Source organism: Copadichromis virginalis, linkage group LG3 (genome assembly GCF_057382275.1).
Source record: "Copadichromis virginalis isolate Kocher_CV1m ecotype Utaka linkage group LG3, C_Virginalis_male_GT1.1, whole genome shotgun sequence".
In the NCBI taxonomy this organism is placed as follows: Eukaryota; Metazoa; Chordata; class Actinopteri; order Cichliformes; family Cichlidae; genus Copadichromis; species Copadichromis virginalis.
In genome coordinates this window covers 36726623-36742595 of record NC_140620.1, presented here as the reverse complement: position 1 = coordinate 36742595, position 15973 = coordinate 36726623, and the positions used below count along the sequence as shown (strand labels likewise).

Genomic DNA, 15973 nt, shown 5'->3' with positions numbered 1-15973 from the left:
ATGGTTGTTGGTGTTCTTTACTGCCAGAGCGCCTTCCTCAGATACAGTGTGGTGCTGTTTCTCGGGGACTGCCTCCAGGGTATGTGCAACTTGCAAAAACTTGAAAATGTATAGATGAAGAGGGGTTTTTGTTTTGTTTTTATTTTTTTGTTTTTCCTGTGTTTGCAAATGCAAGCTAATTAATAGCACCATTAGTATCATTTGAAAAAAATACACGGACTTCTAAAATTAAAAATAAGTGTAAATGAATTCAGAACACCAACAGTTTTCTCATGATTGAAGCATGACTGGTTCAATCCCCTGCTCTCTGTCATGGTTGTTGTGTCCTTGGGCAAGACACTTCACCTACTGCTTACTGGTGTTGGCCAGAGTGGTGCGATATGGCAGCCAGTCAGTCTGCCCCAGGGCAGCTGTGGCCACAACTGTAGCTTGCCTCCACTAGTGTGTGAATATGAGAGGGAATGAATAGTGCAGCGAGGGTCTTAAAAAGTGCTATATAAATTCAATCCATTATTATTATTATGCCATACCAGATGGTGCTCAGAATTTCTGAGAATTTATACCACCTCAGGGGGAATCAGTTTGTGTTTCTGTCTCTTGTTAGTTGTCAGTTTTAAGCTACAAAATATCCCATCTCTCCCTCTGAAATACAAAAGTTACAACTGCCCTGAACCCTGCTGACATCCAGGGATTGTGTTGCAAGAGATGCAGTTCATTTTATATTCAATGTGATGGTACATGAAGAGTAGATGTGATGCAGTTTGTGCAAAAGGAACAAAAGACCATTACAAGAAATAAGTAAATAAGTTGCATAACTTAACTGGCCTCAAACAACCACATTTCAATCCTCTTAAGGATTTGAATCTGTCTAATTTCATTCTACAGAATGATATACGACAATTCTTAAAAGTTTCACAAGATGGTGCTCCAACACGGGGGATGAAAGTATTTTTGTGCAGGCAGCTGGTCAGTTGTCAGACCTCCGTGAGCCTGCACAACCAGTTCAAACATAAACAACCCATTTGAAACCACATCTTGAACCATTATGCATAATAATCATAAGCACACCTTACATCCAATCATGTTTTAAAGACAGCCTCACGAGTTCATGATGGCATTTTTTAGTTCCAACCAGATATATACAATAAGAGAGCCAACTACCAATGTCTGAAATAGGCCCATGAGATTCATCAGTGTCCTCCTGATGCTGCTATAATAGATGCAGATTCTCTAAGCTGCTTTTATCCGAATAATTAACATTTTCTTTACTGAACTGTATGACTTCATTGTTGGTAGAATTCAGTTGAGAGGGCCCACTGACCTTTTTGAATGAGCATGCAACACCAGTGCCTGTCCATAATACAGAGACTGCCTTCACACAATGCACTGCTTAAAGTCACATTGAAAGGTGAAGGAAACCCCTGAATAATCAGGCCACCCAAGTCATCACTAACTAGTGCATAAACTAAATATAGCTACAACAAATTTGTATCAAAGTGGCAAAAAAGCAGCTTCTTAAACATAATACAGTTAAACTTTAGCTCATGTGATGTTATCCACAGCCATACATCACTCAACCTGTCATGAAAGGGATGCACTGTACTGTATGAAATAAATAACTTTACTAGCACAAAAGCCACAAGTAAGAGTTTAAAAAATTGGCGAATGATGTTGCTGTTACCCAGCAAACCAAGTTTGACCCCAATAACAAGGTTTGAAATATGAAAATCTTCATTTGTTTGTCTGCAGCAACACGGTTTATGCATTGTTATGAACTCCACTGGGGATGACTTGTGACTAAACTTTAAAAAGTGACCAGCAGATGGCAACAAACCTTAAAAGCATATGCATAGATTTATGCTTGAACTATCATCAGTACATCTTACACTGTCAGTGTCAAAATACCCCTTGAAATCTGTCACCACAATCCTAAAAAACAAACAGAAATATGGCATAGACAATTTCACAGTTTAAGATTCTCTGAAGGTTTTCCTTGATATGATCCACACTGATGAATACAAAATCTATCTCAGATGATATTTCTCAGATTGGACCAAAACAGCCTCAGTATGCAAACTTTGTAGCACCTGTGCAACAGTACAAAAAATTATACTTAATAAATAAAAACATGTTTCTGTATTTTGAGTCTCTTTGAGAAAATTTCAGGCCGAAAATAATAAAATTTGGCGTGTTTGACCTAAATTTGAACTGAACTGAAGGTAAAGGTTAAACCATTAGCATGCTGTGTTAAAAATTAATTTAGCAACAAACCTTCATAAAGGGAGGGTTTTTTGTATTTGTTGTATCTATTATTCTGAATTTTTAAGATGTGGAGGCTTCTAAACATTCTCCATTTAAGGACAGATCAGAGCTGAACCCTAAAGATTTTACTTTGAAGGGAACACCGGCTGTTAAGACATGTTTGCACTAAAATATGCACTGTGCTTTCAAAAACATATATGTGGTATCAAAATATGACATATGTTTTCCTTTTAAGCGCATTTTATATAAAACTGATTTACCAGTAGGCCGCCATTGTTATTTACTTCTCAATGCACTCTGGGTAGTGACGTCACACGGTTGCACCGCATCGAGTTCACAGTTAGCAGAGCACTGGAAATGGCTTCTGTTCAACCTTTCCAGTTTGAACCAGAGCAATCCGAGAGAGAGAATGAAAATAGTCAACCAGTGCTTAGTTTAGATGAAGATGAAAACAATCCGTCACACGAGGACACGACAGTGAGGGAAAACTACTGGTGTCTATGCTTGCAGAGTGAGGGTCACACTGTAAGTTCAGGGTAAGACACAGGGTAAGGTCATTAAACAAACATCCTGATGACATTAAGTGAGTGATCAATAAATTATAACCTACAAGCTCAGGAGGTTGGCTTGTGTTTTCTGTAAATCCTCATTAATTTTATAAATATACCCTGATATAATACACAGATTAAAAAGGTATTAATGTGATATTTTATATTTTGATCTTTGACCTCTTGACTGCTTATTGCAAATAAATGTTATTTTTCAAAATATTGTGTGTTCTTTTTATTTACTAAACTTGACCTGACTGTTAAACTCTTGTCCTCTTTCTCTTCCTATCTTAGAGCCCATAACTAAGCAGCCTCTTATGGAAATCCTAAATTTCACCCAGAAGGCTTCAAACAAATTTTGCATTGTTCTGCTAGAGTGTAGCTCAACCGGCAGTGTCACCTTCAACTGGACTGTAGGGAGTCAAACACAAACGGGGCCCAGGCTGCATCACATTATAAAGAAGGAGGATGGAGAAACCCCTTTCACATGCAAAGTTTCCAATCATGTCAGTGAGAAGTCTGCATTTGAAACCATGACGTGCAGCAAAGATAATGTTATGTGCAGCATGATTATAGTTTTGAATCCTTGCATCTTTTTTTTTTTTTACTTTTAATCATATTTTTAATGATCAGAACTGACAATGATAGATGAGACGTAATAAGCAACTGCAATTCCAAGAAACTCGGGATCCTGTTTAAAACTTAAGTTAAAACAAATTAGGCAGTTTGAAAAATTAATAAACCCATATTCTATATGGGTTATAGAATATGGGTTTATTATCATATTCTTAATAACAGAACATAGAAGCATGTCAAAAGATTCAGTTGAGAGATGTTAATATTTTATTAGAAATATTAGTTTAACAAAAGGCTGGAAGAGTGAGTGATAATAAGAAAAACTGGAGGAGCATTGCAACTTCTCCCTTTTCTTTTGGCTGCGCCCTTTAGGGGTGACGACAGCCAATCACCTTCCTCCATCTCACCCCGTTTCAGCTCACCTAATTTAGCTAATTTGTGAACAGTTCAATAACATTGTCATGTTTAACATAAAGTACAACATATGCTCCCACACAGGCAAAAGGTGCAGCCGCTGGTCTCCTCAGTTCCCAGATGTTATTGGACTGTTGTTAAAAGAAGAGGGGATGCTACACAGTGATAAACATGGAATTAGGGTTTTATCTTTATTTAATATATTATTACTATTTATGATTACAGAGTCCAGCTCTTCTTCCCCTGTCACTGTCATTGTTGGGCTGTTTACTGGAGTTCTGCTCTGGAGATGCTAAACCAGGTATAGTATGAAACTGTTGATCTGTAAAAGCTTTTGCATATATGTGGATAACATTTTTATTTTAGTTGAACTATCAACTAAATGCAAAAACATCAATTAGATTTAAGATTTTGTCAAGAAACAGAGTCAAAAAAAGATTCTGACATGTAAAAATAAAGGTTGCATAGCTCTTTGAGAATGTTCTGATGCTTCAGGTAGTACGTAGGATGTCCTTTGGCAGTAATATGTGACACATAGTGTGTAATAGCATTAATAGCCAACAGCAATTGTGCAGCACTGCTATTCTTGCCTTCCTTCATCGCCTAACAGTGAAACTTAGAATTATTTTTCAAAATGTACGAAGTAGTTACAAAGCACAAAATGTCTTTCTAATGCTTTCATATCAGAACAACCTTCCTCAACAGTGAGCCTCTCAAATCATCTGATCAAATTAAGTGACAAACAGGATTTTGAAGTTGTAGCACATAAACCTGGAAATAGCCTTCAGTTGAATAAATCTGTTAAATATTAACCTTGTGCTAAAAATTATTCATACTTTGATGGTTGACATGTTCTTATATATTGTCTACTTGTTTTAGTTACCCTGGTCACATGGCCTTTAATTTCCACCATAGTTTTACCGTTATGTGTGAAAGAATGTGCTGTGACTTCGGATGCGTACACGTGATATGTGGAATTTAATGCATCTGTTTGCTATGGAAAGGAAATCAGGTGGCCACTGTCCACCCACAATTTACAGGAAATTCTACAAATTCCTTTTAAGGGATGTAGGGCTGGGTATCGTCACTGATTTCTATTGCTGATTCAATTCTGATTCACAAGGTCTCGATTTGATTCAATTCCGTTTTGACTCAGAAATACTATAATTATGATCATTTATCAGTACATATCCTTATTTTTATATCTATGTAGGCTATAAAAGCAAAGCTGACACTTGTGAGACTTCATCAGAGGTGTAAGTATCACAGCAGATGCCTTCATGTCAAAGTCATTGAGGATAAAACACAGAAAAATATAAGGGAGATTTTCCTCACCTGGCTTTTTATAGTACCGCCTTAAAAATATTCTGCCGTAGATCAACAATGGAAGAAAACCATGAAACAACATATGAAAATTCCCCAATTCTGCTGAAGTGAAGCAGAGCAAAGTGTTTTGCAATTTGGCATCATTTGTAAAAACTGAAATTTCACTATGCACAAAGGTAAACTGGTGTGTAATAAGCAAGCAAATAATACAGAAAATAGAGATTTTTGACTCTTGAAGTACACTGAGAAAGAGCAGTGCAGGAAGTGTGATTTTTATCGTGGTGGCAGCAAAACTGCCAAAGTGAGAGGGAATTCATGACGATGTTTATCAAACCCTAACTGACAAAAAAAGCACAAAAAGTATGACATATGCCACAGGATTAGAAGGTTATTGGTCTATCTTCTTTCCATGATGTGTCAACAGACTAAACTTTGATTGTAAGAGGAAGAGGAACAGCAGGATAAGTTGTGATCAGTGATACTGACTGACAGTTTCTTGGTGCTGTAGAGCTTTCTTTGCTTTGCTGTTTTTTAATACATTGAACAATACATTACTAAATATTTCAAATTAAATGTTAAGATTTAAGAGTATAATTACAAACAACTCATGAAATTGAAATCATAACGTTGTTTTGAAAGATAAAGTATTTATTGTGATATATATTTATATATTTATAGTTTATATATTTTATTCTGACTTGTAGGTAATGACTGTAGTGATGATTAAGAACCCATATCAGGCCCTGAGTATGCTGGACTAGGTATAGATTACATTATATTAAAAATTAAATAAACATCCATCCATTTTCTGCTGCTTATCCTTATTACATAAACATTACATATTAAATTTAAAAATATTTCATTTCAGGTGGACCATTGATGGGGAGAATAGAGCTTCAATCTTGTTATTGAAGAAAGACAACAAGAGGAAAATATCTAAGAAAAAGAAAAGAAATTAAAAAAAAATTATTCTCCAGTGCAGTTTGTGAAAATGGTTGTATTATCAATCAGCCTCATGTTTTTTCATATAATAGTGAAAAATAAATATTATAACAATGCTAACATGTTAAATTATGGTGGTCTATATGGCCCCAAATCTAATGTGTAAACGTGTATAAGTAATGCTACTGTAGGAATATGTATTTGCAAGAGGAACTATGAGTTAGAACTATTGTATCCACATGAGTCGTGCCCACTAATATTGCTTTGTTTTATTAACAGTCCATAAATGTCTGGGAACTATGGAGACCAGTTTCTGGACTTTTGGGAGAAGGATGTTGTCCCATTTTTATTTACTACAATATTATAGTGTCAAAACTGCTCAATAATTTTGTTTGTTATAGTTTTCTTTTTATCTTGTATGAAATATTTTCCGCTGGTGAAAAGAGGCATGCCGTTTTCATAGATGTAATATATAGTTTTAGTTTTGTCATTATGGGTGGCTGTAGCTCAGGTGGCAGAGCAGGTCAGCCACTAATCAGAAGGTCGGTGGTTCGATCATATTTGACTTGTCGGTGAAGGTTGATGACTGTAACTGTATCTGTTGGGTAGATAGCTTGGACTGGGAGGACTGTAAGGTGCTAGTTCAGATTTGCCGCTACCACTCCCCGGAGTGTCGGCCAGAACACACCACTCAAGGCCCTTGAGTGGTGTGAAGACACCGAGGATAGTGCAGACTCTTGTATTGATTTTACACAGGTGGGAGTGACAGTGGTATTGTCATAGAAACAGGTATGTATACAGGTTTAGGTGTGTGTGTGTGTGGGGGGGGGGGGGTCGCTGAAAAGAACAGAAAGAAAATACTATATTATTAAGGTGTTCATATCAATAACTCAAGAATACACCAACATAAACACAGGTGAGAAATAAAGTAACATCCCCTTTAATACTATAGGCCATATTACCCACGCCTCACGTATAGACTCACTGAGAAAACTAACACGGTACACGGTTATACCCAACCACATGACAGGAGAGTTAGCTTAGCTTAGTTTAGCACCCATTAGCTGCACGGAAACATAGTCATTTCCCCACTAAACTCAGGAACAGTCCCAAAAACATCTTATTATCACTTATACTCACACATCACAAACTTACTTTGCTCATTAACGCACACTTCTCAAGGAATGACCAACTCCCTGCAGGTAATCTGGAGCAGAAAAGTCCCTGCCCATTGTCTCTCTCATACAAAGCGGTGGGGTGACCGCGAATCTCCGCAAAGACCCTCTCTGGCCCTGAATGACGCAGGCGACTGTTGACGTCCTGGACAAGCAGGCGGGTGACTGTGAATGTGCCCTGTACTTGTTCTGTTTCTTGACGCACTGTTCAGTCATACGTTATCAGTGCTGTATCACTTCCTGTCATCTGGAGTGTACTTAAAAATGTCTGTCTTTCGCTCTGTGTCTTTAAAGCTTGGCCGGTCAGCATGGCGTCACTAGGATTGCATGACTTCTTTTGAAATGTCACCAAATATGTTGCTGTGATGTCTCAGGGTTTCATGACATGTGTTTCCCTGAAAGGCCTGAATGAGCGTCCAAACAGCTCAGCTGATTCTGCTGAATGATGAGTGTTCATGGTATGAGCAGAAAGAAATGCTGTCATTCTCTCCACTTCCTCATATTTAGGGAAAAAAAGTTTCATAATATCTGAAAAATCCCAAGCTAAAGAACCCCAGAACATTTAACTATATTCACAATCTTAGTTTATGTTGTCAGTGTGTTTGAGCTGCTTGTTTGTTCAAGTAAAATTGACTTTTTTTCCAAAGTCAGTTTGTTATGTGAAATAAATGGATTTGGACTAGTGCATGGACTAGTGGAGTCAGCTCATTAGGTCAGCAAAGTCATCCTTTTCCTCGAATGTAGTGTAGATGAAAAAAGAAAATGTGCACATTTTATTTATATACTATATAGAGCTATGAAGAAGCAGCACGAAGATACTGTAAACAGATTTGACAATCCACTGAACAAAGTTTCACTCTAGTCTATCGCTCTAGACCAAAACCATTTCCTTTAAAAACAGGACTGATCATGGTCTGCTCTTTTCAGCATCTGTGCATCTCAGTATTCATGTACAGTCAGTGTTGGGAAGGTTACTTTTAAAATGTATTCCATTACAGAATACAGAATACATGCCCCAAAATGTATTCTGTAACGTATTCCGTTACGTTACTCAATGATAGTAACGTATTCTGAATACTTTGGATTACTTAATATATTATCATGCTTTTTACAACAACATGAATGTACTATTGCTGTGTGATTTATTACTGTTACTGAAGGTCCGCGACTCCGAACTGTAGTAAAGGGACCTCTGACTAATACGGCGGGGTCCCTGTCGGCTCGTAGCCGAAAAATAGCTTTACTTTGTTGTGCGGGTCAACTTTTCTTGCGAGAGACAGAGAGAGGCGTTGAAAGGCTGCTCCAACAGAACTTATTGTTTTCGGAGGAAAACACGAACACGGTGTACAGTCGAGTCTTAATAGCTTACTTACAACTGGGCTCGTCAGGCACTCTTCTTGGCTGAAGTGGTTATTATTATATTTACATGCTTCCAGCTCCCGTTTTTCCTCGATGACAACTTGTACCTTTCCACTCCCCTTTTTCTCCCTCCTCGCGCTCACAGACACATAACGTGTATGGCAGTCCATTCTCCCTGCAACACGGACTACACTGCCCATGATGCTACATTCTTTAGAGCTATGCTTGTAGCGTTCTGCCTGTTAGCTTAGCACAACAACAACAACAACGAAAAGGCGCTCTCTCACCCAGGAAACACACAGTCGCAGAGAGAGAGAGAGAGCGTCGTCCTGTAACCATGGCAACCGTAACGCTGCCACCTGGAACAACAGAACGTAGCTGTCAAACAAAACCCAAACAGTCCTGACCCGCGACAAAATGAAACAGGAAAGTACCGCAGTGTAATCCATTTATTTCAACAAAGTAACTGTATTCTAAATACCACCTTTTTAAATGGTAACTGTAACAGAATACAGTTACTCATATTTTGTATTTTAAATACGTAACGGCGGTACATGTATTCCGTTACTCCCCAACACTGTGTACAGTACATGCAGAGTGGTGACTGTGGTGAAAGTGACTTTATTCACCACAAACATGTCAGCTGTAGCCAGTGCTTGATGATTCGTCTTGTATGACAGAGCAAAACTGGGGCTTCTTTAAATGTTTAGCTTATGACCGCTTCTTCTGCTTCTATTTTGACTGAAACCTCCCCCAATCTCAGTTATTTTTAGTTTTTTTTTTGTGGTTACTTGTGAAGACACAGTTTGACAGATGAAAAGAGGAAACAGAGGTTGTTCCTCTCCCCACAGAGATGGCTGCTGGACGACGTTACCGTAGCTTCATGCACAGCATTGTGCTGCTGCTCTGGGTCTGTCTCCATAGTAAGTACACCTCTGCTGATGTTTGTAGCATGTGTTGTATTTGTTGCCTCATGAACTCTGGTACATAAGTGAGTTCAGAAGATAGCTGCAGCGTTGCCATTTTAGAGTATCGTTGTGCTAAAGTATTTATTATTATTCTAACTGCTACAAAAAAAACAATTATCTATAGCAGACATGTTCTTTGAATTCTTGAGAAACAGCTTCTGACATTTTATTTATTTATTTTTATTCATTTGCTTTTCTATTTATATGAAAATTACAAAATTATGATTTCATGTTTGTCCACAGAAAAATATTTTTGCTATGCTTAAATTTTTGTTGTGCCAAGGCAGTCATATCAGAAATGTCACTTATGTATGATGATCTTCTCATTGTGTAAAAACATTTTGTTTTTTGTCTGATTTGATTGTTGTTAGGTTAATTATCACACTTTGACGATACAGTTTCAGGCAATTTAGACCCACTAACATGTTGAAACTTTCATTTTGTTGTATGTTTTTCAGATGTTAAGACTTCCAGTGGAAAACATGTAATTCACAAAATAGTTGGCGAGACTGTGGCGTTTTCGTCAGGCTTACCAACTCTAGGTGTGACTGAAGCAATGTGGAAATATGGGGGAATAAATATTGCAGACAAATATGTGGGTGTTCTTAAAGGATCTCCATTTAAGGACAGGTCACAGCTTAACCTTGAAGACTTTACTTTAACAGTGAGAAAACTGACTCTTCAAGATTCTGGTGATTTCATTTTTGTCTCAGCGGTGTTTTTCAAGCAAAGGCCTTCGGTCAGCATCACTCTGCAAGTTCATGGTAAGAGACTTTGTTTTTCTTTTAAAAAAGGTTCCTGATTACTGTTAATGAAAAGAAACCCTGTGAGCCTAAGAGCTTGTCTTTCTCCTTTAGAAAAAGAGAAGTGTCACGGTCCTGGGTCTCCTGACCCAGCGTTTTTAGTTCTTTGTGATGTTTGTATTATTGTACTTGTGTGAGTTATTCTATGGTTTCTAGTTTCGATCTCTTGCCCTTCATGTTTCTCTGTGTCCCCTCTGTTCTGTGTAAGTCTGTGTCTGCATGTTTGATTTCCCCTCTGTGTCTCTCGGTTCTTAAAGTCCTCTGCCTTATGGTTTATGTCTCTGTGTTTCTTAGTTGCTGTCTCCACTGTGTCAAGTTCGCGTCTCTGTGTGATACTTCCTGTTTTACTTTGAAGGTCCGTGTCTTATGTAAATGTGTCCTGCTTTGCTTGTCTCGTCAGTCCTGATTTCTCCCAGCTGTGCCCTCCTTCTGTGTCTCATTCCCCTCGTTACTTCCCAGTGTATTTTAACCCTGTGTTTCTCTGAGTCAGTGTCGCGTCATCCCTCATGCTGTGTGGATCTCCCTGTGTCTCTCTGTCGGTTTAGTTTGCGTTGTATGACTTTCTCCTGCCAGCGAATAAAGCTGAGTTCTTTGTGTTTAAACCTCATGCCTGAGTGCCTGCATTTTGGGTCCAACTCCTGCCTGCCGCACAGCGATTCATGACAAGAAGTAATCTTACAAGCAGCTTTACTGCTGGGAACTTAAAGAATAAACTTCATTAAAGGCAGGAGCTAATACCCTGAAAAACAGGTACTTACAAGAGAAGCACACAGCAAAGTGGAAGAAAATTAATATTGGCAATATATACACACAGTATAATGAGGGGAAAAGAAACACGTGGGAGTACATCCAGGGCTAATTATAGATAACGAAACAGAGGAATTAGAACTAGAGACAAGACACGAAGAAGAACAGACACTAAGATAAAATAGGAAGAAACAGAAACACCAACTGGACACAAACACAAAAAGGCAAACAAATGTGGAAAGAGGACACATCAGAAACATTAGACAGACACGATAAATATAATAAAACCAAGATACCTGGACTTACCTAGAATTTAACCAGAGAAGAAAAACTTACAAAACCCTACAATATTAAGCACATTGAGGCGACTGTTGTTGTTTGCAGCTATATAAGTAAAACGGAATTAAATTAAGTATAAACAGACCGGAGGAGATAATAGTGACACAGGAAGAATAGGAATCACACAAGTAAACTCACAACCCTCAGTCCATGACCCAGCGAGCATGACGACATGACACAGTAGTGAACAATAGTCATCTGCACTTAATGATGTTAGTTATTGTTTAGTGGCCTAAATTTACATAATGCATTTGCTGAACTCTGCACAAACATCTACTTTCATCTGTGATTCCAAAGGTGACCTGACACGCTTCCTGTCTCCTGTTTTCTCATTAGAGCCCATAACTAAGCCTGACATAAAAATCAGTTCTACCTGGATTCCCTCAAATGAATCATGTAAAGTTCTGCTGGAGTGCAGCACAACTGGTGATGTCAGCTACAAGTGGATTGTGGGAAACCAAACACTAACTGGTCCCAGGCAACAATACATCATCAGGGAGCAGGATGGAGAGACCAGTGTCACCTGCACAGTTTCCAATTATGTCAGTGAGAAGTCTGCATTTCAAACAGTGAAGTGCAGCAAAGATCATTCACACAGAAAAGAAACAGGTATGTGGAGAGTGACTGAGGTTGTGAATACATGTAACTGCTCTGTTTATATAATTTATTATTACTGTTTGTGATTTCAGAGGACAGCTCTTCTTCTTCTCTTCTCATGTTCATTGCTGGGCTGTTTACTGGAGCATTGATCACTGTTCTGTTGCTCTTTCTGCTTTACTGCATAAAGTCAAAGGGTAAGAGCTTTTGTTGTTACTATTAAAAATGTTCTCTTAATCTCCTAATCTCATAATAATTTCTTTTTCTACAGGTCTACGTCCCAAAAGGTGAGTGAAACTCATCAGCTGCAGTAATATATACTAATATTTTTATTCTAGTAGTAATAACATATTTTAATTGTTTCAGACTCACACATACTGAAACAATCAACCAGGAAGAAAATCAACAACATGTGTACACAGCTCTTTCCCACGGTCAGGTCTAACACTGTTTATGTGCTTTCATCAGTAATATTATACTGTTAAAAATTATTAAATGTTAGATCATTTATCAGTGCTAATTATTGTGACTGAATCTCCACTGTTATTATCTTTCAGGTGACCGTTGTGTTTATGTGACAATGAGGCCTCTGAAGATGCTGGGCCAAGTAAAGTATGACAATGATGAGCCATGAAAGTAGCGGAATAACTCTGGGATTTCACGTAATTCAATTTATTTGAAATGTTTTTAATTTCAGGTAGATCAAAAATGCAGTAACATTAAGTCAGATATGAGGTGCTGCAATATTTCACTGCTGTTACTTTAGCATCCTCAACTGCTTTGGTGCAAGTCTGACATCAGAAAATTCACTCTCACCAATAATAAGGGAGTTCTCAAATCCGTAATGCAATTTCCCCACATTCATTAGACTTTCCCATTGTTTTTGTGCACACAGCTTTTGTTTCTACACTTACTTCACTGCTAAAGATATCTGTTGATGCATTCTTCATCTAAATCCGACACCTCATCAAAACCTTTTGTACTTTTGCGAGTCACAACTCACTTACTGTCCAGCATTGCATTTGTGCGTTCTGTCAGTAACATGCTGTCAGTGGTAGCAATCAAATTGCTTTTCGGTTGAAACAAACATGAACATGTTCTCAAAAGAGGTCTAGTTATAATAAATACATACAATACATATCAGTCTTGTATCCACAAAACTAAATGCATCAGTAAACTATAGTCCACTAAATTCATGCTACATACATTTAGTAGCAGTTGAATTAGTAGGCTTGTTCAATGGTTCATTAATGCAAATATCTAATCATCCAAACATGAGTCAGCAGTTTAAAGCATTCAGGCATGTAGACATGGTCAAAACTTCCTGCTGAAATTCAAACTGGGCATCAGGAAGAAGGATCAATGGAAGTTGTTTGGTTATTGGTGCCAGGCAGGCTGGGCTCGGTATTTCAGACATTTCCCACACAGCCATCTCTAGGATTGAAAAGGAGTGGTCTGGAAAAGAGAAAATACCTAGTAGACAGCAGTCCTTGAAGCAGATGTGCTACAACAGCAGGAGACCACACCTGATGAGACTCATGTGAGATAACAGGAAACTCAGACTACATCTCACTTGGAAAGTTGGACGATAGAAGACTGGGGAAAAAATGCTGTACTCCAGCAGCATCCACAGTCACCAGATCTCAGTGAAGTAGACTACTTTGTGGTGTGGTTGAAGGGGAAATTTGGATGAGCAGCCAACAAATCTACAGCAACTGTGTGATGCTGTCATATCAAAATAAAGCAAAATGTCTGCAAAATGGGGAAAGGATCTTGCTGAATCTACGCAACTCTAGATCACTCACTGTTGTGAATACTATCCAGCACTGCATTAATGTTTTCAATCAAATTGCCTTTTTTTCAAATATGTATGAAAGAGCAAATACAAAAACACCCTGGCAGTGTTTTACATTTAACATACATAAATACAAACTTGTGTCACAACTGCAGTCTTGCCTGGAGATTTTCCTCAACATCAGTCCTATAAAAAAATTAAAACGCCATGCTGTCTCATCAGATTGTCATTTGGTGTCATTTATAATCAGTGTTGGGTAAGTTACTTTAAAAAAGTAATTAATTAGTAATTACTAATTACTTAGTCAATATTGTATTTAAAATACTTATCTAATTACTGTGTCAGAAAAGTAACTTAATTACTAAATAAGTAATTTAACTAAATACTTCTTAAAATCCCTATAAACCTTGAATGAACAAACAATAGAAATTAAACTCTTTAAATAATAAATAATTTTTTTTTTAAAGACGGAGACTCTACAGTACGCAGCGGTAGCATCTCTTCCACAATGTAGCCTGCAATCATTTTTTTAAGCTCACCTTCAGACGCTTTCTGTGCTGCTGAAGTAAAATCACGTTTTGCCTGCTTGGCAGGAGTTGCCGCGGTGTTATCCATGGATGATGAACAAGGATCACTCAGAAGTGTTCGTCTATGCTCTCGTGTCAGGCGCTTCAGTAGATTACTTGTGCTATTAACAGCGACCGATAGTTTTTACATATTACTGTAATATTCTTGTCTGCTTGTTTCAGAAAAGTGAAGAGACGGGAATATGTCCATTTCATAAAACAGCCACTCGCTTCAGCCGAGTCCGACATCTTCCGCTTTAGAATACGACTATGCAGCAAACTGGAGCGAAATGACGTGCAGCTGCACTACAGCGATGTTAAAGCGGCAGAGTTTACTTCTACGTTTAGAAGATAAATTATTGAAATTAAATAATGATTTTCAGCTAGTTTAATTATTTTACAATGTAACACAAGTGCATTGTAAGTAACTGTAATTAAAATACCTAAAAATGAACAGTAATCAGTTACTCTACTTTTTCAGTGGAAAAGTAATTTAATTACAGTAACGCGTTACTTAGTAATGCATTACACCCAACACTGTTTATAATGCTGCCACATTTTAACAATAAAGTGTTTAACAGTGTGGCACATATTCTGCTAGGCTATTCATTTTCCTGGAGAGTTATTTTTATTATTTTCCATAATATAGACTGTGACAAAACTTTCCTTCCTTTTCTTAACTTTTATCGTGTTTTTTTTTTTTTTTTTTTTTTTTTTTTTTTTTTTTGTTTATTAGTTTAATTTTCTTTCTAATTCACAGATATTGAAGCCAAAACTACTCACAGAAAGCAAAAAAGCAGGATCATGAAAGCAGGAAGATGATGAATGACAGCGATCTGTTTTTCTAAAGGAGCCATGGACAGCAGGAAAAGAAGGAGAGGGGGGTAATTTAGCCAGACAGCGATTCATTCATCATCGGGAAACTGTTATTTTGTTTTGTTTTTAATTTAAACATGTGATGTGTAACTACTTTTCCAATCTGTATTTGAAAGAAAAAAAAATTGTGTAAAATAATGACTTTTTGCTATTAGTCCAGTAGCACTTTCTTTAATAAATACATTAACTGATTTATCACAGCACAGACGATGCTGTTTTATTGAGTTTTATTTCAACTTTTCTGAAGCCAGTTACAACAGAACTGGATCTGAAGTGCAGAATTTCTGCACTTTTCCTTAAGACTTGATAATTCATTGACACTGATGCTATTTAATCACGCTATCTGGGAATGTAAAATGAACCAGGAGACACCCACAAGAAGATAAATGGCTGAAATCCATTCAGCCATATAGATTACATGATGGCAAACATGCAGAAGCATGCGTGCAGGGTTTTGTTCAGAAACATTTTAAAACCATCACCCGAAGTCAAGATGGCTGAAACAGTTACTGACTTGAACTGGTTCAGAAGAAAAATGTGGTCATTTTTAGAGATGAATAAAAGAAAGAGAAATACCTGTCATAAAAATGTAGTTGCATTTTTCCGGAAAGAGACAAAAAAACCCCATAATTACCATGAATGTGTTCAACCATAAGAAAACCCAGAACCACACCAACGTG

General features: G+C 37.5%; 1 protein-coding gene across 1 annotated transcript; it reads left to right on the top strand.

Annotated features, from left to right (window-relative positions):
* LOC146714448 (uncharacterized) lies at positions 1-15389 on the top strand. The gene is made up of 8 exons (XM_085440029.1): positions 1-79; positions 10029-10334; positions 11796-12068; positions 12149-12253; positions 12328-12343; positions 12423-12490; positions 12614-12718; positions 15178-15389. Exons 1-7 carry the CDS (start codon positions 1-3, stop codon positions 12688-12690), a joined length of 924 nt encoding a protein of 307 aa, XP_085296155.1. The 3' UTR covers positions 12691-12718; positions 15178-15389.
* Positions 15390-15973: the final 584 nt, after the last annotated feature.